We start from the raw sequence: 25876 nt of genomic DNA on the forward strand, positions 1-25876 counted from the left end.
TAGCAATTAATTTATTTTATTTAGCAATTTAGCGTTTTATTGATAAAACTAGCATCCATGGTTGGAAAGCGAATTATATTTATTAACCAGTTTTTGTTTGGAAAAATAATCGAGTCAATGGCTCAAAAATCTAGTGATCCAAATCTTGAGTTTTGTAAAAGCACTAAGAAATGTTTCCTCATCAGCACATTAGAAGCTTCCTGCTTCATGAATGATTTCTGATAAATAATGCGACACTGAAAACTGAAGTAATGCCTTCTGAAAACAGCAGTGTCATTAAAGGAAAACCTGTAAATACACCAAATGTTCTAAATGTAATATAATAATAGAAGTTGTAATATAATTCACAAAATTTAGTCCAAATACACAGTAGTGTAGATAAATGGTCATGATTATTCTGGCGTAATAATCAATGAACTAGAGCTGCCATACCAGGGAGTTATGCAAGGAGGCGCAATGACATAATGAAGATAGTCCCCAACTAGGTAACTAGTAGGGGTGGGTGATCTTTTTAAAAAGATTTTCTTTAGGTTTTCGGAGAAATGGAGACCAGAGGAAAGCATCGCATGTGTAAAAAAAAAATTAAAAATTTTTCATTCAAACAATTTGATGTAAAATACACGCTCAAGTTTAGGGCTGTGCAATTTGGGGAAAATATCTAATGGCAATTTTTTTTTTTGACAGATACTGCGATTTCAATTTGCGATTCAACTTTGTAGTCAAGCTTCAGCTCAATATTTTGTAGCATAGCTACTTACTGCTAAAATGCAGTGACTGTTAGTGAAAAGGGAACTGAAACGATATTCACCAACTTCAACTTTTATTCAAAACTGTTTATAATATTCAGAAATGAAACACTAATTTTTCTCTACAGCAGACAGTAGTGAGTTATGGTGTTAGTTATCTCCTGGTGCCTTCATGATGTTTTTTCATATGGTGTAACAGCTGCACACAACTCTGAAATTGTACTTTGCTGTTGCTTGCTACTAGATTGAGCGTAACTGGCAATACTTTTAGTTGAGTTTTTAGCAAGACACTCTTCATGTAGCCGTCTGTGGTGCTTTTTTAGGTGCTGGTTGTTGTATTTCCTCAAGCTGTGGCAACAATTCTGCGACATCTCTTACAAATGACCTGTTTTATGATTCCCATATTAGCTTTGTGCTGTTTTTCTTTGACATTAATTCGTCTATTAATGCTTCTGAAGCGGCAGACGGCGTCATCCCACTTGTCCGTGCGGTCCTGTTTGTTTGTTTTTATTGTGGGCTTTCCGCATAGTTCTGTTGCGCAACTCTGATTGGGCAGAATGAAAGTGTGCTCACTCAATTGGGTAGTAAGACCATCACACACAGACGGCAGTCACGCATTCTCTTTGGGTGGGGGAAATAAATTATACACATTTCATATCGCTGCCCCTTGTGTTAGCTAATTGCAACATTTCAAATCACAAATACGATTCGATTTCGATTAATTGCACAGCCCCACTCGAGTTAATTGAGAAAATGGATTTATTGCCCTGCCATAGTAACTACGTAATGTTACTGGGTAATATCATTGCACCTGCTGCAACCATGGTACGGCAGTAAAGTTCCCTGACTATTACACTCCTATAATTCCGAGCCGTATCAGCCTAGAAAACAGCAAACTTGAATTTCTGTCAGTCTTAGCACACAATGTTACTATAGAAGTGTCAATCTTTAAATTAAAAATTATCAAAACTTTTTTTGCCATTTTTGACCGAGATGCTAATGGTCTAATTCGATGGAATGATCTATGGTAAGCTAAGATAAAAGTGCTCTTGACAGAGCTGAATATCATCTGAATGGGTTCAAAAATGGTACTAAAAACTTTCTAGATGATTTGTAAAATGAAACTATTTAAAAAGAAAAGTGAAGTTTTCTTTTAAAAGTCAAACAAACGCACAAAAACAGCAAAAACACTGCTAAACAATGTGACTCAGGCTTCAAAACCCTCACCCTCTCCAGGTCCTGGCGCAGGTGCATAAACATGCGCATGCGTGTATGAATGCTGTCCTCCTGTGGCTGCAGCAGAAGGTTCTCCTCATCTTCTTTAGGTGGCAGCAGGGCCTTGTTGAAGTTGCTTTTCCTCTTCATCTTCCAGTATTGAAAGATGAAATCCAGCAGGTGGAGCGGCAGGCTGAGGTCATGGGCCACTTCTTCAGGATGGACATACGTGTAAAACTCCTCCTCCAGCTCCTGAAGCTTCTGTGCCCTCAGACTCAGTTTGTCAGTCTCGGTTGGAGGTTTGTGGCGGGCCGGACTCAAGCCCGGTTCTCCTGCTTTGGGTTTGCTGTGCTTTAGGCAGTAGGATTTAAACTTGACTTCATCACCTTCATCCAGGATGGTCTTCATCTCCAGGCTGTGCTCAAAGGCACAGGTGACGTGGAAAGGTATGGTGCAGTTCTTAACCGAACACTGGAAGACAATACAATAACCTTTATTTTATATATTTGATCATTTATTCATGAACTTATGGAAATTACTTAAATGAACTGAATAAAAATATTTTTACAAAAAATAAAGAGCAAATATTTGAATAGAAATAATATTTCGATATAAACTTGGGTCGATTATGTTTTACATAATATTTTATGCTGAACATTTTAATCATAGTCTTACTGTTACAATTAGGCGTTAGTAGTAGGTGTTATTCAGGGTTTCTACAGGTTTCATCAAGTCAAATTTAAGACTTTTTAAGACTTATTAAGACCATTATTATTAAAACTTCAGACTTACACAATGCTAAATGCTAAGGATTTTTTCTAATGGCCCAGTTAAAACAAGAAAAATAAATGTTATTGTAAGGAACATAATGAAACCACGTTTATAAATAGAAATAGAGTTAGTAAATAAACTTTTGCTTAAATTTTCATTGAAATGGAATGATGGTGATTTGACGTGTGTTGACCTATGTGGACAAAGGAAAATTAAGACCCATTTAAAACTATTGAAGACCTACAACAAAATATTTGGTCACACTTTACAATAAGGTTCATTAGTTAATGTTGATTAAAGCATTTACTAACATGAACAAACAATGAACAATACATTTACTACTGTATTTGTTCATGTTAGTTAACGTTAGTTAATGTAAATACAGTAGTTCATTGTTAGTTCATGTTAACTCATGGTGCATTAACTAATGTTAACAAGCATGGACTTGGATGTTAATAATGCATTAGTAAATGTTCAATTATGATTAATAAATGCTGTACATGTGTTGTTCATGATTAGTTCATGTTAGTAAATGCATTAACTAATGAACCTTATTGTAAAGTGTTACCAAATATTTTGGTGAATTTAAGACTTTTTAAGGCCTAAAATTTTGATCTTGAAATGTAAGACTTTTTAAGACCCAGCGGATACCCTGGTTATTTTAGTTTTGAGCAACCACTGCTTTGAAAACACATTTTGTTTTCTATAACAGCAAGTCAGGAAATTGTAATCATAAAATATAAAAGTTGTCTCTCTTTTGCTTTTATTTTCTACTTTATTTTTTCACATTTTATGGTAACAGAAAATAAAATATAAATACTTTTTTTTTTTAATCCATACTTATTACTTACGGTATTTCTATTTTAAGTAAATGGTTTTAGGTAATTTAGTTAACTGTAATAATCCTATAATATGTACTTGGATCAGTCAATTAGTTGTGACCTCATTTCACTATTGTAAAAATGATGTCACAGTAGCAAGTGCTTCGTGGCAAATTTTACAAATCCTGCTTATCAACAATTATACATTGATTAAAATGTAAATTAACCGTAAAGAAATGGACAGGAAAGTGAGCCTACATGCAGACAGTGTGGCTTGAACTGTTGTTGAAAACAGTGTCAAGAGGAAGGTGAGTTTTCATTCACTCTCATTTACACACATCCAATACAGACAATTTAGCTTACCCAATTCACCAATAGCACATGTCTTTGGACTTGTGGGGGACAATAGAGCATCCGCACAAAACGCACACGAACACAGGGAGAACATGCAAACTCCACATAGAATGCCAACTGACACATTCAGGGATCAAACCAGCAACCTTCTTTCTGTGAGGTGACATCTCTACCCACTGCGCCACCATGACACCCAATACAATAAAGCAATACCTTCATTATTTTTTGCTTTTACCTGTTAAAACCTGTGTTACCTGTTAAAGTAACCTTTTTCTGCAGATTAGGCCAATACCATGATATTATCGTTTAACAAGATAAAAGCTTCTGCTATTCATTGCATCAAGAAAATTTGATACCGGCATAAGCCTAATCAACATAAGTCATTAAACGTCATGTGAAGTGATCTAAAACGTGCATTTTATATTTTAAAAAAATCTCACTGCTAATCTCAACTGAAACATAAAGAGAGACTCGGACATAGTAGCCACTCCCCTTTAAAAAACAGCCAATAATCAACTTGGAGCACACTAGCTAATAGATATCTTTAAAATGAACATACTGATGCTAACATCTAAAAACATTCATTTTAATTGCACAGGACTTTTAAACATCACTTCTTTACCTGTATGCAGGCTCCAGTCTTGAGTTTACAGAGACTGCAGATGAGTGACCAGCGGCTGGGTGGAATGTGAGACACTTTGGTGATGGGCTCCATGCGCTCCGGGCACGCAATGCTCACCTAAAGACAAACATAATCTCTCTTCATACATGTTGTATTAAATATACCTATACCCTAAAAAAAACCTATAACAGCGGTTTTAGGTGGCTTACCACCATAATGAACAGTATTGAAATACAGTAGCGTAGGAAGCTCAATTAAGCAGCTACAGCTCTGCACAGTTCAAAAACCAGGCAGATTAATCCCTATTATTAAGAATATTTATTCTTGTCAGCCACTTTAAACTTATAAATAGTCGCAAGATTAAGACTGTACTGTGCTTACAGGTAAAAAAAACAAATAAAATGTCAATGTTTTAATAAAAATGAGCTTTGAAAAGTAAAATTAAAAACTACTGTTCTAAAAGTGAAAAAAACTCCAGGACTTAAATGTAAAGCAACATATAGTAGCGTACTCATCAAAACCTGGAAATGTTGCTTGGACTTTATAAATATAGTCATCATATTCATATATAAAACATTAGTGATAAATCTTTTAATATTTATTTTATTATTATTTTGCATGTGTATATATATATATATATATATATATATATATATATATATATATATATATATATATATATATATATATATATATAAGACACATTCCTCCGAGTACCACTAGTGGTACACATACCAAAGTTTGAGAACCACTGCCCTATAAAATAAAAAGTGGAGGAAGCTAGGCTCTTCATACTGGCTGATCTTGTGATACACTTCAATAAAATTCACAAATAAGAGCAGGCCGATATAGAAAAGAAACTTGGTTAATAATAATGGCGGTGTAATTCCATCCTTGTTGCACAGCTTACCTCAGGTATCCAGAGGGCACAGCTAACATGAGCCCATTTAGTGCCAGCTCTGGTGGCTTTCATTGCGCCTCCCGTTTTAGGACACAGAAGGCACTGAGGAGTGATGCCAAGCACACACGTTCTGCACAGCCAGTTCCCATCTGGCACCTTCACAATGCCATAGCAGGCCTGAAACAGAGGAGTCAGGAGTTTTAGGATAAACTTGAATTCTTATTGCTTCTAGTTAATAATAATAACAACAAAATATCAATTTACTATAAACATTTATTTCATTTTAAATTATTATAAGCATCAATGGATATATTGTAGGACTGGGCAGTGTTGCAAAAAACAATTACGATATCAAGTTTCAGATTATTCAGTAATTGAATAATTATTGAATATTTTTAACTTAACTAATATTTTAATATTTTTAATATAGGTATATTAGGATTTTTTTAGACTACTTTATTTTAGGGTACTAACATTACTGAGGCAAATAGTTTTAATAGTAAAAAACAAAAATATTTAAACAAAATATCTGATCTCTTTATAATAAAATAAACATAAGTGTTAAAGAAAGAGACTCTTAAACTTGATAAATAAAATGTTACAAAGCATATGCGATGGTGAAGTATACATGCTGAACAATCAAAGCAAACTTTAAGGTGTGAGTAATGATGTTTTCAACTAAATCCACCTAGAAATTGTTGTGGCCGCTTGCATAACACGTGCTCTCGTGCAAGTTGCACGCCTCCATTGAAAATGACAAACTTACACCCTAAGCTTATTGGAGTTGCTTCCAAGGCGCTCGCTCAGCAGCCACACTATATTAAAAATATAGGCTTCATATCAAAACTTCATACCAAACTTTTTTTTTTTTATCGATATTGACAATAGTGTTCGGTCAATGAATTTCATCACCCAGCCCTAATGTATTTCATGAAAAATTTTATAAATATTAAAAAACATTACAGCAACAACTAGTTGATTGTTTAGAAGTTTGGTTTCATGGACTTTTTGTGAAACGTTTACTGAAAATTGTCGAGATTAATTTTCAATGTGCTTTCAAACTTACAAATCAATTAAAAGAAAATTTTAAAGACTTTATGACATGGGTTATAAACCAAAAATGGCTTACAAAGTTGGATTATAAACAATTACACCTAAATGAACTACTAATTTAACAAATAAGTAAATGAATGCAAATTTGAAAAGAAAAAGAATAAAGAAAAATAGATGGAAGGAAAACTTTTATAGATAAAAAACATCTATAAGTAACTGAGATGTTAACATGTATAAAATGTTATGGTTATCAAGTTTTATTATCAAAATACAAAAAAAATACTGTAAACTAAATTAACTACAAATATAACTTTTAAACAAAAACATTTTTACAGTTAAATTAATATTGCAATTTATCCATTTTCAATTTATATATATATACACACAGATATACAGTTGAAGTCAGAATTATTAGCCGCCCTGAATTATTAACCCCCTTGTTTATTTTTCCCCAATTTCTGTTTACCGGAAAGAAGATTTTTTCCAAACACATTTCTAATCATAAACATCATTTAAAAAATATATGAAAAGGCAAAAAAAAAAAAAAACAATAATAATTCTAATAATTCTGACTTTATATATATATATATATATATATATATATATATATATATATATATATATATATATATATATATATATATATATATATATATTAATTACTCAAAGTTGAATGTCAAAAGAAAATAACATATTTATTAATTGAAATAGAAGTTTTTCTAAGATTATAAAAATGTTTACTTTCATTTTTTATCAATTCACTGTACCTGCTGAATAAAGCAGTTCATTAAGTTTATGAACCAAAAACTTAACTTTAACACACTATTTTATTATATACTACATACTAATATTGCTGCAGCCCTGCACAATTTAGTTCCAACCCTGGTCCACATTTAGTGATAGGTTTCAAACAAGCCTGAAGAACTCAGTTGGTTTGATCAAATTTGTTTAATTAGGGTTGGAACTAAACTTGCAGAGGTGCGCATCGATGGATTTCCTCTTCAGTGTTTAGACATAGCAGTGAAATTTAAACCCCACTGAACTGAACTTCAACTCTGAAAATGGACTGATAGTTTAAATTCACTAGAACTTCTATGTTAAGCTGCTTTGACACAATCTACACTGTAAAAGGGCTATAAAAATAAACTTGAATTTAATTTAATTGAATTAAACTGTTCAGAGCTTTAGAGAATTAGAGCATCATGTGCATTAAACACAAATATAAAGCTAATGCTTAACAAATGTGAAAAAACTCACCTGGTGCACGCAAATGTTGCACTTGTCACAAAACACCATATCATTGCCCTCCTCGCTGTCAGGTGAGCGACACACATCACAGATGACGTCCTCGTCATACTCGATACCCAAACCTTCCTCGGTCTCGATGGCGTGGTTCATGTTTTCATGACACTGTCTCTCCAGTGCCTCCATCACCCGCTCCATCGTCAGTTCATCCACCACTCCATCACCTGAAAACAGAATATACAGACTTTATTGTATATTACTACTAGGGTTGTAACAATATACCGGTATGACGGTTTACCACGATTTGAACGTGCACGATTATCATACCATGAACAATTGCATATCAACGGTTTTAACCCTTAAAGACCTAGACAGCCGCCCGCGGCTAAAAATAAGTATTGCTCTTAAATGTTTAATAACTTTTGATCCGCTGATCAAACTTTCAGAGGCTCCGGAATCAGTGCGGTTACGTCATCAACATTTGACAACGCTGATTTGACAAAGAAACGCTCGTCACTGTGTCTCCGGACAAATCAGACATGATACATTGATGCATTGTCCCTCCTCCATGCCCAGATTGGTTCAAACTTGCTATATCACAACCAATAAGCATAGGTTTCGCTTTTGTTTGTGGACCAAGCTTTTTGAACAACACGGAATGAGAGATAGGCATACATTTATGCGCGGCTAAATAAAACGCCAGAAAAAAAAAGTTTTGCATGAAATAATTCTCATACTAAGTACTTTTGCATGCACAGCAGCACAGAAACATGACAAAACAGTGACACAGCAAAGACGAACTGCTGCTCTTGCTGTTTTCAAAAGACACAAATGAAGGTGCAGCTGTTTGTCTGCATTGCAGACAACCACATCCAAATCCATATCGATAGACAACCATATCCATGCTGGCACATAAAACCTAAGGATGTTCCATATTGAATCTAGTTTCGTTATGTAACTATTTAGAGTATAGTAAATATTTATATCTATTTTTTTACTGAGGATTTGCACCATGTTTATTTGGACTTTATTTGGACTTTGACACATTATTTATTATTTTCTTATTTTTTTATTCGTTCATTGTAAGTGGTGTTGTTTATAGTAACTAAAAAATATATTATTTGGAAAAAGTCAAATTTGCTTCACTGTTCTATTATTTTGTAACATTTGTAACATACCGTATACCGCGAAACCGTCAAACCGTGGTATTGTTTTAGACGATTATCATACCGTGAAAAATTCATACCGTTACAACCCTAATTACTACAAGCACGAAACCTAATCTAAGGGGCTGTTTACACCTGGTTACTTCATGCGTTTTGTTTGTTTTTTCAGGTGTAAAAGCCCTCCGAAGACTTGAATAAATCCAGACGCTCAAACCAAAACTTCAGGAGGTAGTGTGGACGCGTTCCAGATGAAGCTGGACAGATATAAATGCATTTGCCTGCTGAAACCACATACAGCTACAGTCATGATTAGCCCTCATGTGATGTTTTTTCTTTATCAAATATTTTCCAAATGATGTTTAACAGAGCAAAACAAATTTAATTCACAGTAATTCCTGTAATATTTTTTCTTCTGGAGAAAGTCTTATTTGTTTTATTTTGGCTAGAATAAAAGCATTAATTAACCTAATGGTTAATTGACTATTTACGTGCAATTTTCTGGAAAAGTTTGTGTGTGTGTGAACAGGTCCTTTTTGAAAATACCAGTAAATTTATTACGGCAATTTTCCGGAAAGAGAAACATAACCCGGTAATTTGCTGGAATGCTGCTCTGTGTAAACGCAGAAGAAAGATTGCTGGAAAGAGCACATTCACGTCTACAAAGCGCTGAGTGAGACAACTACTTTAGCCAATCAGAACGCTCAGATGCATTCACATCCGCGCTGTTTATGAAAATAAAAGCCTGTGTTCCAGACACATTTAGCTGCTAGATGTTAGTCAGATAACACTTCTGTTCTGCACAAAAAAGGTCGATAAAAATCGATAAAATGCTTATGATAAAGCATTGTTTGTTTACCTACAAGCTCTGACGCGTGTGCACGTAAAGCAGCCGGTGAGCGCCAAAACACACACATGTTTGTACATCTCGACATGCGAAAGTGTTTCTCTATATGTTTTCATCGAAGTTGTTCACAATACTGCTTCATCCACAGAGTTTGTAATGTAGTCAAATGTTTACAAATACAAAGCCAGCCGTTAGAGGTCATTACTAGTTAATGATGTCAGAATTTACCAGTATTTTGGAAGGGATGTGTGAATTGTCCTTTCTGGAAAAATTCCATAACATTCTTGCCTGTGTGAACAGCGCTTTTTTTTTTAACCACTTAAACGCCAGCGCTATTTTGGGATTTCCGCCTAGATTTTACCTACCTAAATTTAAAAGCTTCCCAAATCCACATGCAGAGGTGTAAATGCAAAAATGTATCATTTTAAAGAAAACCCTTTGAATTTTCATAAAACACTATTGAAAGTGTTTCAAATATATTTATATGTTGTCTGTGTTATAATAAACACCTAAAAAAAGAGCTGTTTTTTTGTATTTTTTTTAATAAACTCAAATTTGAAAGTGTACCTTTTAGGTTCTGTGTGGTCTAGGGTGCTGTAAATACTTTTGGTGGTTCCTGCACATGTCTGTAATCATCGGAAAAAATAAAAATGTCTCTACCATAATCTATGCAAAAGTTATTGTATTCCAACTGATGAGAGGTGCTATACAAGCCACAGGGACCGATCCTTGTTTTAATATTTCACAATTCTTTTGGTTGATCAAACATAATTCACTGTGTTTGGACCACCTCAGACATATAAAAGGATTACTTAAGCACATCACCTCAAAAACAGAGGAGAATGGTCCGGAAGCGCACAGCATAAGGTAAGAGATGACAGCTGTCTGTGCTATCTGGGGCTGCTTATTGATTATAAATGTATTGTTTTCACTTCTGCGCCATAGAAACACCGCGATTTAATCGACAACTGTTTGATTTGTGTACATAATTCAGTAAAAAGAACGCTAGAGCCATATGAGCACCGACAAGCTTTCATTTGAGCTATAACTTGTACATGTGGCATATATGAACCATATGAAAATTATTATAATCATTTCATGATAGAATCAATAATCATTTTATCTCAATTAATGTTTATTCATAATCGTAAGAAGCCAAAATCGAAAGTAAACTTTCGAGTAAACTTTCGATTAACTGCACAGCACAAGCAGGCTATTTAGTGCATAAGATCAGATCAAACTTTTATGAAGTTTTTTAAATAAAATCAGTTGTAAAATGTTGAAATATTCATATTTAATTCTGTACTATATCGGTAATCGGTCTCCAAATCTTAAGAGTTATCGGTTATGGATATCGGCCAAAAAAATCCATATCGGTGCATCCATAGATATCTTGATCCCCTGGACCATTACAATTATGATTCTGACCAGCAGTGTAGTGCTTAATATATGCACTGCCCCCAGCCCCTGTATTTTCATTGAAACCTTTTATTTGCCTTGATTGTTGTTTTTTTTCTGTTGCCCTTTTACTACTGTATTTTCTTCATTTTATTATTATTATGTATGTATTATTGTTGTTGTTGTTGTTGTATTATTATTACGTATTTGTGTTCTTGAACTGTTGTTTGGTAGTTATTGTAAAACATAAAGCTAATGAAATGTAAAAATTTAAATAAAGTGTGGTTAACATAGTTAAGTTTGCATATAGCTCAAGATTTGAAGATCAGATTTATATCCGTTTACAGCAGAAATATTTATGTGGCAAAATGTAAATGAATTAGTTTTCATAAATCCTGGAGTAAACTGGTATAACTAAGAATACTTAAGACACTCTTTTCTCTTACCCATCATCCCCAGCTCTGCATTGAGCTGCTGGAGCCAGTACAAATCCATATCGTCCAGGTCGTATCTGCACATAGCCTCCGCCAGCTCCTTAATGTTGACGTAGCCCGTCTCTGTGGAGTCCTGACTCCAGCACTGAATATATTTCCTTGGTTTGGAGAAGAGCACTTCCTTTGGCTTCTCTGTGATTATTCTACACACACACACACACACACTTACTTAAGAAACACCGACTAGAGAAATACAAAGACTGTCCACTCACATTACTCTGATTGGGAGAATGTGTGATGGCAATAAGTAAGGTGCTTTTTACACATTGTTTCAGCTAAAAACAGGAAAGTTCATGCGTTTTGCCTCTTCTTTTACAATACAACTGCATTTGTGGGACTGAAAATGCATAATATGGGCTACAAAGTGGAATGTTTTGAAAACGAGCACATGGTAGTGTTGTAGTTGCTCAAGTGTTTGCTAATCCATCAGCAAAGTGTGGATTTCCTTCACATAACAACCAAAAGCAGAGACACATTTTATACACACAGCAAATTGCAAATACACACCAGGGGTCTGATTGGTTGTTGCTAGAAGGGATACAGCTGTGGGCAAAAGTTATTAATTTTCTTCCTTCGACTTAGTCACTTAGCCAAAGCTGAATGAACCAACAACTATTTCGGCATATGTTTTACGCAACAGATGGGGAAAAAGTTAACAATAATTATTTATAATAAATTACCCTTTTTTTAACATCTACACCTAGCCCAACCCTAAACCAAACTATCACAGTAATGTAAAAACAGTAATTACATTGATTATTTTACATATTATTTATTAAATTACCAATTAAATTATATTTTATAAATGCTTACCCCAACCCTAAACCTACCCCTCAAAGAAATGCAAAAATATTCCTTATTGTCGTCAGGCCCGGATTATGAATTCAGGGGCCCCTGGGCACAATGTCTTGTAGGCCCCCTACCTGGCCGCTATAGTTGTATTAAAAAATAAGACTAATATAATATTTTTAAAATAAAATAACCTATAATGCATTGCTGGCATTTTTTAAAGTAAATGATACACAGTACATATATTTCTAGTCTACAAAGATTTTACTTATTTTTAAAGCATTTAAAGCATACTTTAAAAAATATATAATTACAACTAGTGAAAATTAATGGATTTTAATATACCTGTTTAAGTTCACTGAAGCTGTACTAAAATGTATATTTAAGGGTATTTTTAATGTATTAAACTTATAATGCATATGATTTGGCTATAACACCTCTCTAATCCAATTCTATGAATCGGCGTCCTCCATAATACACACACTTACTAATGATTCCTACTTGTCTTCCTCGTGACGAAGAGTAGGCAATATGTAGTGGGGAAAAAAGAAGAACATGTTCATCAGACGCTGGATTCGGACCGGGTTCATGACATAATCAATCGCGTCAAAACATTTTGCCATGCGCTTTACAAGCTGCGCCACTCACGCTGCTGTCTGTTGTGCTCTTATGTTGTCTATCAATCATATGGTGACAGGCATGAACCACTCAAATAGCTTTTTCCAACGAGGTGCACTATTTGCACTTAGCCTAAATAGACACTCCAAAATCGGCATTCCTAAAAGTGACGGTAAACCAGAATAAATGATAACTTGTCTATTAATGATTATAAATCATATGTTAAGTGGTTTAATTAAACCAATTCTTAAAGGTAAATATGCTTACTTTGAAATGACTTTAAGCTGTGATCATTTTCCAGTCAAGTTTTTTCAGACATCCCTTTTGCTTGGGAAGATTTTCACCCCTGTTTATTGAGTTTGTTGCATTTATAAATGAAACCCCAGCAATATGCCGCCAACCGCATGTCATTACTTCCTTACAGGTACTGTTAATTAACAAATACTGGCCTGGCACACACAATACAACATTTTTGGTGATTATGGTGGATATAAGTGAACGCAGAGTCTTTTAAAAAAAGTTATCGTGTAAGCATGAAACTTTTTAAAATTTAATGGAAAAACTTAGCAATTTTTCGTTACACTGTTGTCATAAATCAAAGATTGCATCGATCAAGATTTTTTGTGTGATTTAATATAGATTCCTAGAAAGTAATTTTGGCTGATACTGATACTTAATCATAGATCATGGGGTCAAGTTGACACCTTCATTCTGGCTGCAACCCAGTACTGGGAAACATCTATATACTCTCACTGACACTATGGTCAATTTAATTTATTCAATTCACCTGTTTTGCATGTCTTTGAACTTTGGGGGAAACCAGAGTACCAGAAGAAAACCTATGTGAACACAGGGAGAACATACAAACTCCGCACAGAAATGCCAACTAGCCCAGCCAGAACTCGAACCAGCGACCTTCTTGCTGTGAGGTGTCAGTGCTAACCACTGAGCCACCAAGTCGGAGGCTTAATTATTTTTTATTAATTACACTTAATTATTTCAGGGTGGCTTAAATCAGCCTTTTTTACATTAACAACTCTATTTTTCATCAAGGATGTAGTAAAATGGACACTGCAGAAATTACATTATTGACTATATCCATACTGATGACTCTATGAATGATACTGAAAATTCACATGTGACATTACAGGAATAACTGACCCTTTGAAATATGTTCAAATGCAGCTTTTTTCTACAATATGATTTTTATTTTGCACAATTAAATAAATGTAGCCTTCTCAAACATAATTCTCAAAAAGAACAGCAAAAGTTAGTGTCTTGGACTTACTTTTATTGTTTATTCTGATGAATCTTACCTAAAAAGCACCGACACATAATTAGGCTAACCCTGAGCTCTTTTTGTTTGATTTTTGGATAATTCTCAAATATTTCTATATAACACAAACATTATTCATATAACATATCCATATTATTAGACCTGTGAGGACATTAAAACACTAAATGCCCAACTGATGTCAATAATAACCCAGGAGGAGCTTAAGTTTTACTACTTCTTATGATTTTATTGGTTTTATTTTATTATTTCATTCTTTTTTTCATTTATAATTGTAATTATGTCTTCTCCTTTTTTCTTTGTTAGAAATAGTTAATTTAAGCTCATTTTATATTTACATGGACTGGTTCACCGCACAATACTGGCTTGTTCGTTGAGTTCAATGCATTTCAGTTCAATTCAGGTTTTGTTGAAGATCTCTTTCATGCAAAAACTGCAAAGCTGAAAGAATAAAAACATAACCAGACCCCCTTAAACCATATGCAAGAGCGTGCACGTCCAATACTTTTCTTCCCCCCAGTTTATACTCAAAGTGACATACCTCACAGAGGGCTGAGGGATAGTGTCTGGACTGGCCAGCACTTGCACTCCTTTCTCCCATTCCTGCTTCCATGTGTCTGCCAACAGGTAATAATCCTCTGAAGAAATATGGTGAGAGTCTGGCAGCTTCATCGCACTGATCAGGTCTTTTCTGAACACCTAAAAAGAAGGAAAAAATGTAAATAAGTGATTTGACCATTGAACTTTAACATTCGTAAGACTACTTAAAATTATGTTAACATGTTGAGGTGTTATTTTTTAGTGTTTACCTCTGCTGGTTTCTTCTGAGCAGAGGCGGGGGTGCCTGGTTTGCTTCCATACTTGTTAGAGGAAAAGGACGTCGAGGGACCTTTATACAAGGATCATGGAGTTAAATTCAACACCTTTTAAGACATTTTAAGACTTTTTCCATACATTTTAAGATCTCATTGCCAGATTTGCCTCATCAGGTTTTAACCGGTAACTTGGACGACATTTTAACTTAACAATTATTTTAAAATAACAGTTTATTTACTAAATGCTGATTGCAAGAAAGCACAACTAAAGAGTCTTAGCTTGAGATAACTCCTTATCTATGCAACATAATTCAGAAGTGTGGGAACAACACACAAAAGATTTTATTCTTTATTAGACTGTGCCTCAAAAATAGAAACAAGAAACTGACCAGTAAAAATTAGACCAGTCAAAAAAACAACAACTGTAAAGCTTTACTTTAGACTGCCATTTATATAAAGATACTAGTGACTGCACTGATCTTGATTTTTTATAACCAACAACATTTTTTGTTATTAAATTAGCTTGTTCCAATAACAATTTCCAGTTTGTAAAAGTTATTTTTAGAATTTTAGAAAGCAAAAAAGTTCTAAAATATAAATATGTGAGTCAAAATTGGATTTAAATCAAAGGCTTAACTATCTAAAGTTAAATAAAATTAGTGGCAACACAATTTCATTTTGATCCCATATATACATACTTTAGCTGTCATTGTATAACTAAAAATGATCCTTTGATTACAGGGCCTAAATTGCTTAACTGATTTATCCACTTTTAATACTTTTTAAGACCCCACAGACACCCTGTTATATTACATAAGGATTCTGAATCTTGTTCGGCATTTTAACTCACTTTCATTGTCTGAACTGTCACTGCTGCTTGGAGTCCTGAGTCGTTTCATCCTGACTTATCCTGCAAAGAAAAACACATTTCACTTTTATTTTGGTACAATAATTTCAATTTGATTTTTCAGTATTATTTATGAACTAGCTTACTACTTCTAGCTGACAGTAGTAGTTAACGTTGCTCTACTTTGTATACACTGCTCCATAAGGCAGCACATTTCATCAATAAATACCGTATAAATGGTACTACTGTAAACTCAAAATCATACTATATGAATCTATTTTACAATGAAACTTATTTCTGAGAAGGTAACGCTGAATTTTATAGCATTTTATATAGTTTTCAGTGTCACATGACACCTAAATGTTTAAAACAGCTGCTTAATATTCATTAATTTATTCATTTTCCTTCAGGTTAAGTTTCTTTATTAATCGGGGGTCGCCACAGCGGAATGAACCGCTAATTTATCCAGCATGTTTTACACAGCAGATGCCCTTCTAGCTGCAACCCATCACTGGGAAACATCCATACACACTACGGCCAGTTTAGTTTATTCAGTTCACCTACATCACATGTCTTTAGACTGTGAGGGAAACCAGAGGAGAGCCCCAAGAAGAAACCCACACCAACGGGGGAGAACATGCACACCCAACACAGAAACGTTAACTGACCCAGCCAGGGCTCGAACAAACAACCTTCTTGCATTGAGGTAATGGTGCTAACCACTGCGCCACCGAAATCACCGAGCTGCCTAAAATATTTGTGATAGTTGAATGTATTTATATTATGTTTCTAAGATGAATATAAAGTTTAAAAAACAACTTTTATTTGAAACAAATCTTTTGCAACAATACACATGCCTTTGCTTGGTCACTTTTGTCATCCTTGTAGAATAATTGAATTTCTTAAAACATTCTTGTCTCAAACCTTTAAACAGTTTTGCAAATATTTGCAAAACACTTTTGTTTTTTTAGAAAAAAAACTACTGATTCATATTACAATGTTTTTAAATATACAGTTTAAGTCAGAATTATTAGCCCCCCTTTTTATTTTTTGGTTAAATAATTCTAATTACTGTATATATTGCAAAAAATATGCAGACCCCAAAAATTAGGGGGCCACTTGAAAATTCAGATCCTTTAGATTTAAAAAAATAAAGTTAAAGTCAAAATTATTAGCCCACCTGTTTATTTTTTTATAAATTTCTGTTAAACGGAAAGAAGATTTTTAAACACATTTCTAATCATAATAGTTTTAATAACTCAAAATAATATTTAATTAGTTTAACTAGGCAGGTTAGGGTAATAAGACAAGTTATTGTATAATGATGGTTTGTTCTGTAGACGATTGAAAAAAATACAGCTAAAAGGGGCTAATAATTTTGACCTTAAAATAGTGTTTAAAATTATTACTGCTTTTATACTAGCCAAATTAAAACAAATAAGACTTTCTCCAGAAGAAAAAATATTATCAGACATACTGTGACAATTTCCCTGCTCTGTCAAACATAATTTGCGAAACATTTAAAAAAGAAAAAAATTATAATAATTCTGATTGTATGCGTTCAAGCAAAACATATTTTTTGTTGTTTTTTTTGTTGTTGTTGTTGGAAATGTTATCAGACCTTCTGATACACAATGAAACACATATTTACATTTTACTCAACTTCATATCTGATAAATCCTGTAAATCCAAAGAAACCGAAAGTGATTTCTAAATTTCTTTTATTTCATAGTTGTATATGACTCGCACGCACTGTTGGGGAAAGTTACTTTTGAAAGTAATGCATTAAATTATTGAGTTATTCCCCCAAAAAAGTAACTAGTTGTATTACTTTTGAGTTACTTTTTGCGTTACTTTTTATTACCTGGCTGAGGTATGATCTCTTTCAGAACTTCAAATAAATGAGCTCTGCGATTATCAACGCATTGTATAACTTTCATTTACCTTTAAAAAAAACACACACATAAAAAAATGCATTTAGGATGACGTTATCTTCTAAGATCTTCCTGACCCCAGAGCTTTACCTGCCATATATACAGATTTATTAAAATTAAAAGCAATGTGTTTGCAACTTGTGCACTTTTTGTCTCATTAAAAGGTAAAATAACGAGAATATATTCATCACAGAAATGTAAGGCTCTACCATCTTCTTATCTGTCTGTTCTTGCATTCTCTCATTGCGTGCGGGATTCAACGTGACTATGTTCATTTAAATTCGGTTGATTTAAAAAATGTATTTATTATTTTTTTAAAGCAAATTAACTACAATAAAAAGTAACACTACATTTTTTATAAGTAACTCAAATATTTTTGCTCAATTCTGAAAAGTAATGCATTACTAGTTACTTAAAGTAAAAAAAAAGGAAATAAAATATTAGGCAACTCATGTTACTTGTAATGCTTTACCCCAACACTGCTCACGAGCATGTCAATTGTTCAGTAGCAATGGTATATAACTTAAAAAGTATTCAAATAAAAGACAATGTTGAAAGTTTGCCTTTATTTACGGTCTTTTATAACTTACCATAAATTCAAAAAGCATGCTACTATTTTCCTCGCTTGTGCGGCTTCTTTCTCTCGCTCATGCCTGAAAACAAATAACAAACCATGAGGACAGAACACAAACCGTTTACGATCTAAACGAATTGTGGGGTGGTTAAAGAGGCAGAGAAGGGTAACAGTACTGAGAGACACCCAGCAAAGTAAAGCCTGTGCTGTGATTTATTACGCTTCAATACCTGACTGAGAAGCCTCCTTAAATAAATATTAACCCAGCTCACTAGCGGCAAATTCAGCCAAACCACACGCATGAAACGATGTACAGACACACCTTGAATAGACAACTTATAAGCAAAGCGAAATATATAAACAATCCCATCTAACTAGAATACTGATCTCAAATGTTTCATGTTTTGATTTAAAAGAAAGTTTAGCCGAAACTGCTAGAATCAAATGCTGCGTCCCAATTTGCAAACGATCCAACCTAAATAGTAAATAAAGTATGTCTCAAATCATGGTATGCTGGAGCTTAACAGTTTCATTGATTCTCAGACAAATTTAAGAATGGAATACAGAATATAGCTCTGTGAACAATCAACATTTTAACCTATTAACAAACACAACCAAAACTAATCCCCAAGTACGACTTTAAGGCCCCAGTTTGGCTATCATTAAATACAGCTAAAGCCTCTATCTTTAAATAATTAAGAGACAATTAAAATAAAATACAAAAATAAAAAATACTGTTCCATTTCCAAACAGGTTAAGAATTTGGACTATTTTTTATAGTATAGGTTTAGCTCGTCCATTTGCTTATAAGACATTTTTTCCAAATGTGGTTACTCTGGCAGGTTCTATTGCCCATTCTTGAAGGGAAGGGGCAACTTCTGATTTCCAGCTCCGAGAAATTATTGTCTGCCAATCAGTAAACTTTTTTAGACCCAGGATTAGATGCTTTTATATTTTATTTTGTTGTCTGCCCAACCACCTATAAAGAGCCTAAGACATTGTGAAATATGAAAATCTAAAACCCAGCAAATGTGTTCATAAACTCTTTTCCAGAAATTCTGAATTTTTGTTACAAGACCATAGAGCATGAACTGAATCACCATTCTTTTACATCTCCAACAATAAGGTGTCAAATCATAGTATGTTAAAATGAGTATTACAAAGTTCCAGGATAGTCTCATTTAAAATAGAAATTGAAAGTGCACATATAATTTTGCCAACAATACAATCGCGAAATTGGATGTAAATTCGATTAGATCTACAACCCTGATTAAAAAGTGTTAAAAATACAATACAAATAAAAAAATCAAATACAAGATAAAAATACATGGCAGATGCGCATAATCTACGGTTAAGTGGAGATGCCTGGCTAAAGATGTTTGAATAATTGTTCATTAATATCAAACCTTTTAGAAGATATTTAATTTACATTTTCCTTTAAAGTTCATCTTAGAGCTAAAAATCTAAATCTTGATTCATTTTAACTCGATCACGAATAATCAACGATTATTTTATTATATTTTAGATTTTTTGCCCTCATAGTTCACAGACAAGTTTTGTACAGGTAATATGTGCACATATTATAAGTGACAGAATTGTGAATGAAGGGTGCATCACAGGATTTTAGTGTGTTTCCTTCAATTATTCTATCTATTAGCTATGATTATCAACGTTAAACAACTGAAATTAAAACACAGATTGCGAGGCGTATGTGACCATGCAAAGGCTGCACCAGACAATACGTGTGCACTCAACGTAAAAGTTTAAACAGAGGGGGGTCACGTGACTTAAACGTAGTACAAAAAGTAACAGAAAAAAAAAAGACCTGGAAATTTTTTATGGATTATAGGTCCTGAATTAGGGTGTGTGATTTGGGGAAAACATCTAAGTGCAATTTTTTTGACAGATGATGCAATTGTGATTTGATTTGCAATTTAATTGTGTAGTCAAGATTCAGCTCAATATTCTGTATTGTAGCTTCTTGTTAAAATGCAGTGTTAGTGTTAGCTAAAAAGTAACTGAAAATATATTAACTTACATAAACATTTATTTAAATGTTTTTAGATATTTAGAAATTAAACCAATTTTTTTCTCTTGAGTAAACAGTAAGTGCACATAAAATTACCTTACCTTTCTGTTAACACATTCAACTCAAATTAGGCAGATAATGTAGCTTATTATACAACCTAAAATAGTCATTATAAAAATACAGAACTGTAGATTGAAACATTCTGATTGAGAATGAAAGTGTGCTCACCTAATTGGCTAGTAAGACTATCACACACATGGCAGATTACCTGCTGCATCTCCAGTATTGACCTTATTCTCCACAGACGAGCGGGCGCTGCCATTTGAATCTTTTTGGCACGAGACTTCCGGTCTCATTCACTTCCATTCATTTTTAGACATTAAAAACTGCTCATTTCGCTGTTTGATGCTGCAAACTGATATTTCCTTGTTATATTATTCTACTTGGTCTTTATAATCATGCAAACATTTGTTTGTAGAGCAAGTAGTTTGACCGTTTTTTTGCCGTTTATTATTCCTTGTCATTTCTCCCATAGGCGACTGAAACGAAAGTTCTAAGACAATCGCAAAAACAGGCGCACTTCCGCATTTTAGAATAAGGTCAATAGACGGAAATCAATTATGAAAGAATTGTGAATTAGGTGACAGGATAATTGACAAGACACCTAACCAAAAACTTAATGGCCCATGAACGATGAAATAGTAGGTCCCATTTCAGCTTGCATATATTTTTAAGTACATGTTTTTAGGACGTAGTATAAGAAGTCGAATTGTGATGCAGCAAAAGTCTTTTGAAAATATTGTGTTATTTATTGAGAGGGGCTTATCTGAGAGAGTAAACACAATAAATACCACACACGAGAAACAATTGCAGTTAGAAATATGCATTGAGCAGAATGTTATTTAAAAGTGAATTAAATACACTGTGCCCCTTTGAGGACAATCGCTAAACAATCATCAACTTTGCTAAACGCTTCATGTCAGGTAAGCCCGAAAATCCAAGTGTTAAACCTCTATAATTTGAGCTCACAAGATGTGGAAACAAAAGCGTGTGTTATGTAACCGTTTAGCATTGAGGATGGAGTACTGGCGGCATCTGGCCAGACCCCCTACAGTTCAGAAACTTCAGAAAGAGCAATCGAGTGTAATGACCTGCTTGAACAGATACACCCAGTGACCTACATACTCAATAATACAACACGGCTATAAAAAGCAGCACAACTGATTGAACTATGGTCATTTTGAATGCGGGATTTGTTTGTTTTGAAATTGGGTCCGTCACATTCATAATTTTAATATTAAGCGACTGAATAAAATAATTTGAACCATTTTTATTTGTTTTACTAAACTTTTTATATTTTACTTGAAAATAATTAAATAAGGACAGATAACTGATGTAAGATCAAATAACCACCATTTATGATTGATCAAAAACTGAAAAATCTGGCAGATTTGTCTGACATGATAGTCTGTTGACCGTATGCAGAAGTGCGCTCATTTTTGCGATTTTTTTTTCATGTTTGCATGATTATACAGACAAAGCAGAATCATATAATAAGAAAAAGTCAATTTGCAACATCAAGCAGCATAACGAGCTGTTTTTAACATCTAAAAATAAATGAAAGTGGATAAGACTGGAAGTCTCCAGCAAAAAAAAATTGAAATGGCTGTGCCCAGTTGTATGTGAAGAATAAGATGAATAGGGTGAATAAATACTCACTGTTACCCCTTTAAACAACCGAACGGGACAATATTCTGAATATTTATGATTTACATATAAACTTAAAAAATTAGGGTCTTTATTTTTTATTAAATTCAAATTAGATTCAAACAAACAATACTTTTAATATTCATGAATCCAAACTGAACAAATACTGTTAAACTTATATATCGACAACAAGTGTTCAAACAACGACACAACACTGATTAACAAGAAATGCACCAATTCAAGAATTATTTCTGAAGAGTCATTTTCAGTCTTGTTATCACATTAATGCATTAAACAACAAAACACAGGGTTCTTACACCTTTTCCTAAAAGTTTCCAGCACTTTCAAGGTGCATTTTCATCCTTTATCAGCACCTAACAACCATGGTAAATTACGTTTATATGTGACGTATGTACTTTCACATTTAAATCGGTGATATAAAAAAAAAAAAACGATATGACATTTCAACTTAGATTGTTGAATACTGGAAGAGATTAATAGGGATAAAAAAATAAAACGGAAAAAAATGTGAAGTATGATGAAGAATCTTTTCAAGTTTTGTCTCTTCCTACCTAAAGTTAACATCTCAAAAAATTAGCTCAAAGTCAGATTTTCTTTGGGTGTAATAGGCAGTTGACATGTCTGTTTTAAACTATTCCTGAGTGCTCTGCTTGGTATTATTAGGTGCAAATATGCATTCTGCATGATTATCCCCTAAATGTGTATGCGGTGAACATTTTGCAGTGAAAACTGGTCGCACGGCAACAATTTCCCACAAATGCTTTCAAATATATTTTGAGCTTGCATAGATACAATTTAGAGCGCAAATGCAACCAAAACGCTCGCAATTTCGACCCCTACAATTTAAAATTTAAGCAGGTTCAAGCACTTTTTCCAAAATGCAAGCACTTTCCTAATCTTAAAAACACTATATTAAAAATCAAGCATTTTCCAGGATTTCCAGCACCTAATCAATCCCTGAAAAAAAGTGTTCAAAAATGTAACAATATTTAACTTTATTAATGTGTTTGTTGTGTTTTTGAACCACAGAATTTATAACCAAATATAACACTTTATGTTTGTAACTGTTGAAAAAGAAAAAATTTATTTAACCTTTTTATTTAAGTGTGCTTGGTTGTTTATTCCAAAAAAAAGGGATTGGGGATATTGACAATTAATAATTGTTATTAATTATATACACATCTGACCTGCTTAATAATAATTTGACTGTGATCTTGTGAACAGTATGTATTACTATACTTCACAAAACTAGCATTTATTGAATTCTATCCTAATATCTTGATTTTTCATTGGTCTTATTTCAAGTGTTTAGACTGCAGGCTCATTATGACTGTGATGTCTTCAGACCAAGCACACAGAAAAAGCCCTCAGTGTACCTCTTCACTGCTCCATGAAGGACTTTTGACGTGGATCAGAAGCCACATTTGTGACAGTAACAGACCGGCTTTCAGCACACAGAAGAACATCTGCTCGTGACGCACACAATCCCCCATTCAAGCAGTGCAAGCGTTTAAAAAAGAAACCTTAATGATACTGAAGATCTGTGGCTCTGCGTTTCAGAAGAACAGAGAGTTGTAAGATCTTTGATGTCTTAGATTAAAAGCAAAAAACATAGCTGTGACGACTACCGCCAAAAATCACATTTTATTTGCTGTTATTTAAAATATAACATCAAATCTTATTGCGTTGTGTGCTTTTGTTTTATACTTGTGAATAAGACATTTAATTACATGAATAAGAAATTTCCCCACTGGGAAGGTAAGGAGTGGGTCTTCCTCAAACTTTCAAGGCTTTAATTTCTCAAAAGAAAGACTATCTGATCTGTCTCTGCCCAATAAAACTATTGATTATGAAACAGTGTGGGATAATACATTGCACGATTCCACAAACCCTAATCACCAGTTTATTCACTTTTAAAACTATTCATAGGGCGTATAACTACATAAATACAACATATCATAGGTTTATCTCCAATTCTTTATTGTAAGTTCTGTGAACCAGAGCATTCAGATACCTTTTTATATATGATGTGGGAATGTCCGGAGGTGCAAAAACTTTGGCATTCTGTGCTGGACATTTTATTTAAAGTTACAAAAATACCCCAAACATCCAGTATAGTTATTGTTGAATGATAACTCTCAATTTCCCTTAAAGGGCACCTAGGTTACCCCTTTTTTCAGATTTAATATAAGTCTTTGCGTCTCTAGAATGTGTATATAAAGTTTCAGATCAAAATACCCATCAGATTTTTCATTATACCTTTTTCAAGATGCTGTTTTATACTGATTTCCAGCAGGGGGTGGTTTTGTTCTGCCCGCCCACTGTTTCTACATGCCTCCTCCCTCAGCTGCGTCATACAACAGACAAACTTAAAGGAAGAAGGTCTCACGTAGCGTTTGTGAGATACTACAGTAAGAACTAACCTTTACTAATCAGTATTGTGAAGTTGCATTGATGAGTCACACACAATATTGTTACAAAGTTAGTGCGCGCGCACACACACACACACACACACACACACAGATACACACGCACACACAGGTAGGCAGGCAGGCAGACAGACAGAGCATGCTTAGCTTAGTTAAGGCTAACCTCAAGTACTGTGTGGATATCTGTTATGTTAATGTACAAAATAAACCTGATTTAACTTCCACAAACCGGGATTGAAGCGTCTTTTTTATAATTGTTCTGACACGCAGCTGTGCTGATGAAGTAAAGCTGAAGTAAATCGCTGTTGTTAATTACACACATATTCTGTTTTAAAACACTTTAAACATGTGAAACTTACTCTTAATCACATTTGATGATGATTGCTGATCCTAGCGAACAGAACAGAGCTTTTATTCCCGGTTGCTTTGCGTATGTCTGCCTGGTCTTGTTGACAAATACACACGACTACCGGAACATCTTAATGCGTGCAGCTGTCAATCAATTCGGTGGGCGGGGGGAATCGCACACCTACGTAATGGTGCGATTGATTTGAAAACAGCTCCAATTAGCCGACCCTTTTTTTTGTAGTTAAATTGAAAAAAAAGGACTGGGTGTGTTCATATCACCCCAGTATGACGGTCTATACACTATACCAACACACAGATCTGTCCAAACAGCTTGAAAAGTAAATTTTTTACCATAGGTGCCCTTTAAATGCAAAGGTCTTTAATTTTGGTTAGCTGCTAATCAGAAAACCCCCTCACGATCTCTCTAAGCGCTGGTTGCATTCACTATTGGAAATACTGTACCTAGATTTGTCATCAAGCATGCTAAACTGGAAATTATCACTTATCCCTCATCTGATAAAATGAAAGTCAAATTAATTTATAATGTAATTTATTTACTTGCTTGGTCTAAACTACAGTTATCCGCTGTTTCCTGGTGTGTATATAATGGGGTGGGGGATATATATGGGGTAATAGCTGTTAAAATAATTTTTCTATCTAATTGTAAAAAAAATGCATATTTTCATTTTTGGAAATAAAAACTAAATTACAAATTAGATTAGATTAGATTCAACTTTATTGTCATTACACATGTACAAGTACAATGCAACGAAATGCAGTTTAGGTCTAACCAGCAGTGCAATAGCAGACCTAAACTGCATTTCATTTCATAATCATAATA

At 33.8% G+C, this 25876-nt stretch overlaps 2 protein-coding genes across 4 annotated transcripts in view; one reads left to right on the forward strand and one right to left on the reverse strand.

Annotated features, from left to right (window-relative positions):
- LOC147836428 (uncharacterized) overlaps positions 1-25876 on the forward strand; it is a 719152-nt gene that overhangs the window by 141891 nt on the left and 551385 nt on the right. The window lies entirely within an intron of this gene.
- jade3 (jade family PHD finger 3) overlaps positions 1-25876 on the reverse strand; it is a 34261-nt gene that overhangs the window by 4742 nt on the left and 3643 nt on the right. The window contains exons 2-10 of one of the 3 annotated variants that reach the window (XM_087255023.1): positions 17403-18580; positions 15997-17173; positions 15141-15220; positions 14873-15030; positions 11583-11773; positions 7741-7952; positions 5440-5607; positions 4530-4646; positions 1974-2432 (exon numbers count right to left, since the gene is read on the reverse strand). In XM_087255023.1, the coding sequence (XP_087111149.1) occupies positions 1974-2432; positions 4530-4646; positions 5440-5607; positions 7741-7952; positions 11583-11773; positions 14873-15030; positions 15141-15220; positions 15997-16045 (1434 nt within the window). In that variant the 5' untranslated portion in view covers positions 16046-17173; positions 17403-18580. The remainder of the gene's footprint in view (positions 1-1973; positions 2433-4529; positions 4647-5439; positions 5608-7740; positions 7953-11582; positions 11774-14872; positions 15031-15140; positions 15221-15996; positions 17174-17402; positions 18581-25876) is intronic. The other 2 variants (NM_201652.2, XM_087255024.1) reach the window with 2 other exon arrangements.

This window comes from Danio rerio, chromosome 6, assembly GCF_052040795.2.
Source record: "Danio rerio strain M-AB ecotype USA chromosome 6, GRCz13ab, whole genome shotgun sequence".
Classification (NCBI taxonomy): Eukaryota; Metazoa; Chordata; class Actinopteri; order Cypriniformes; family Danionidae; genus Danio; species Danio rerio.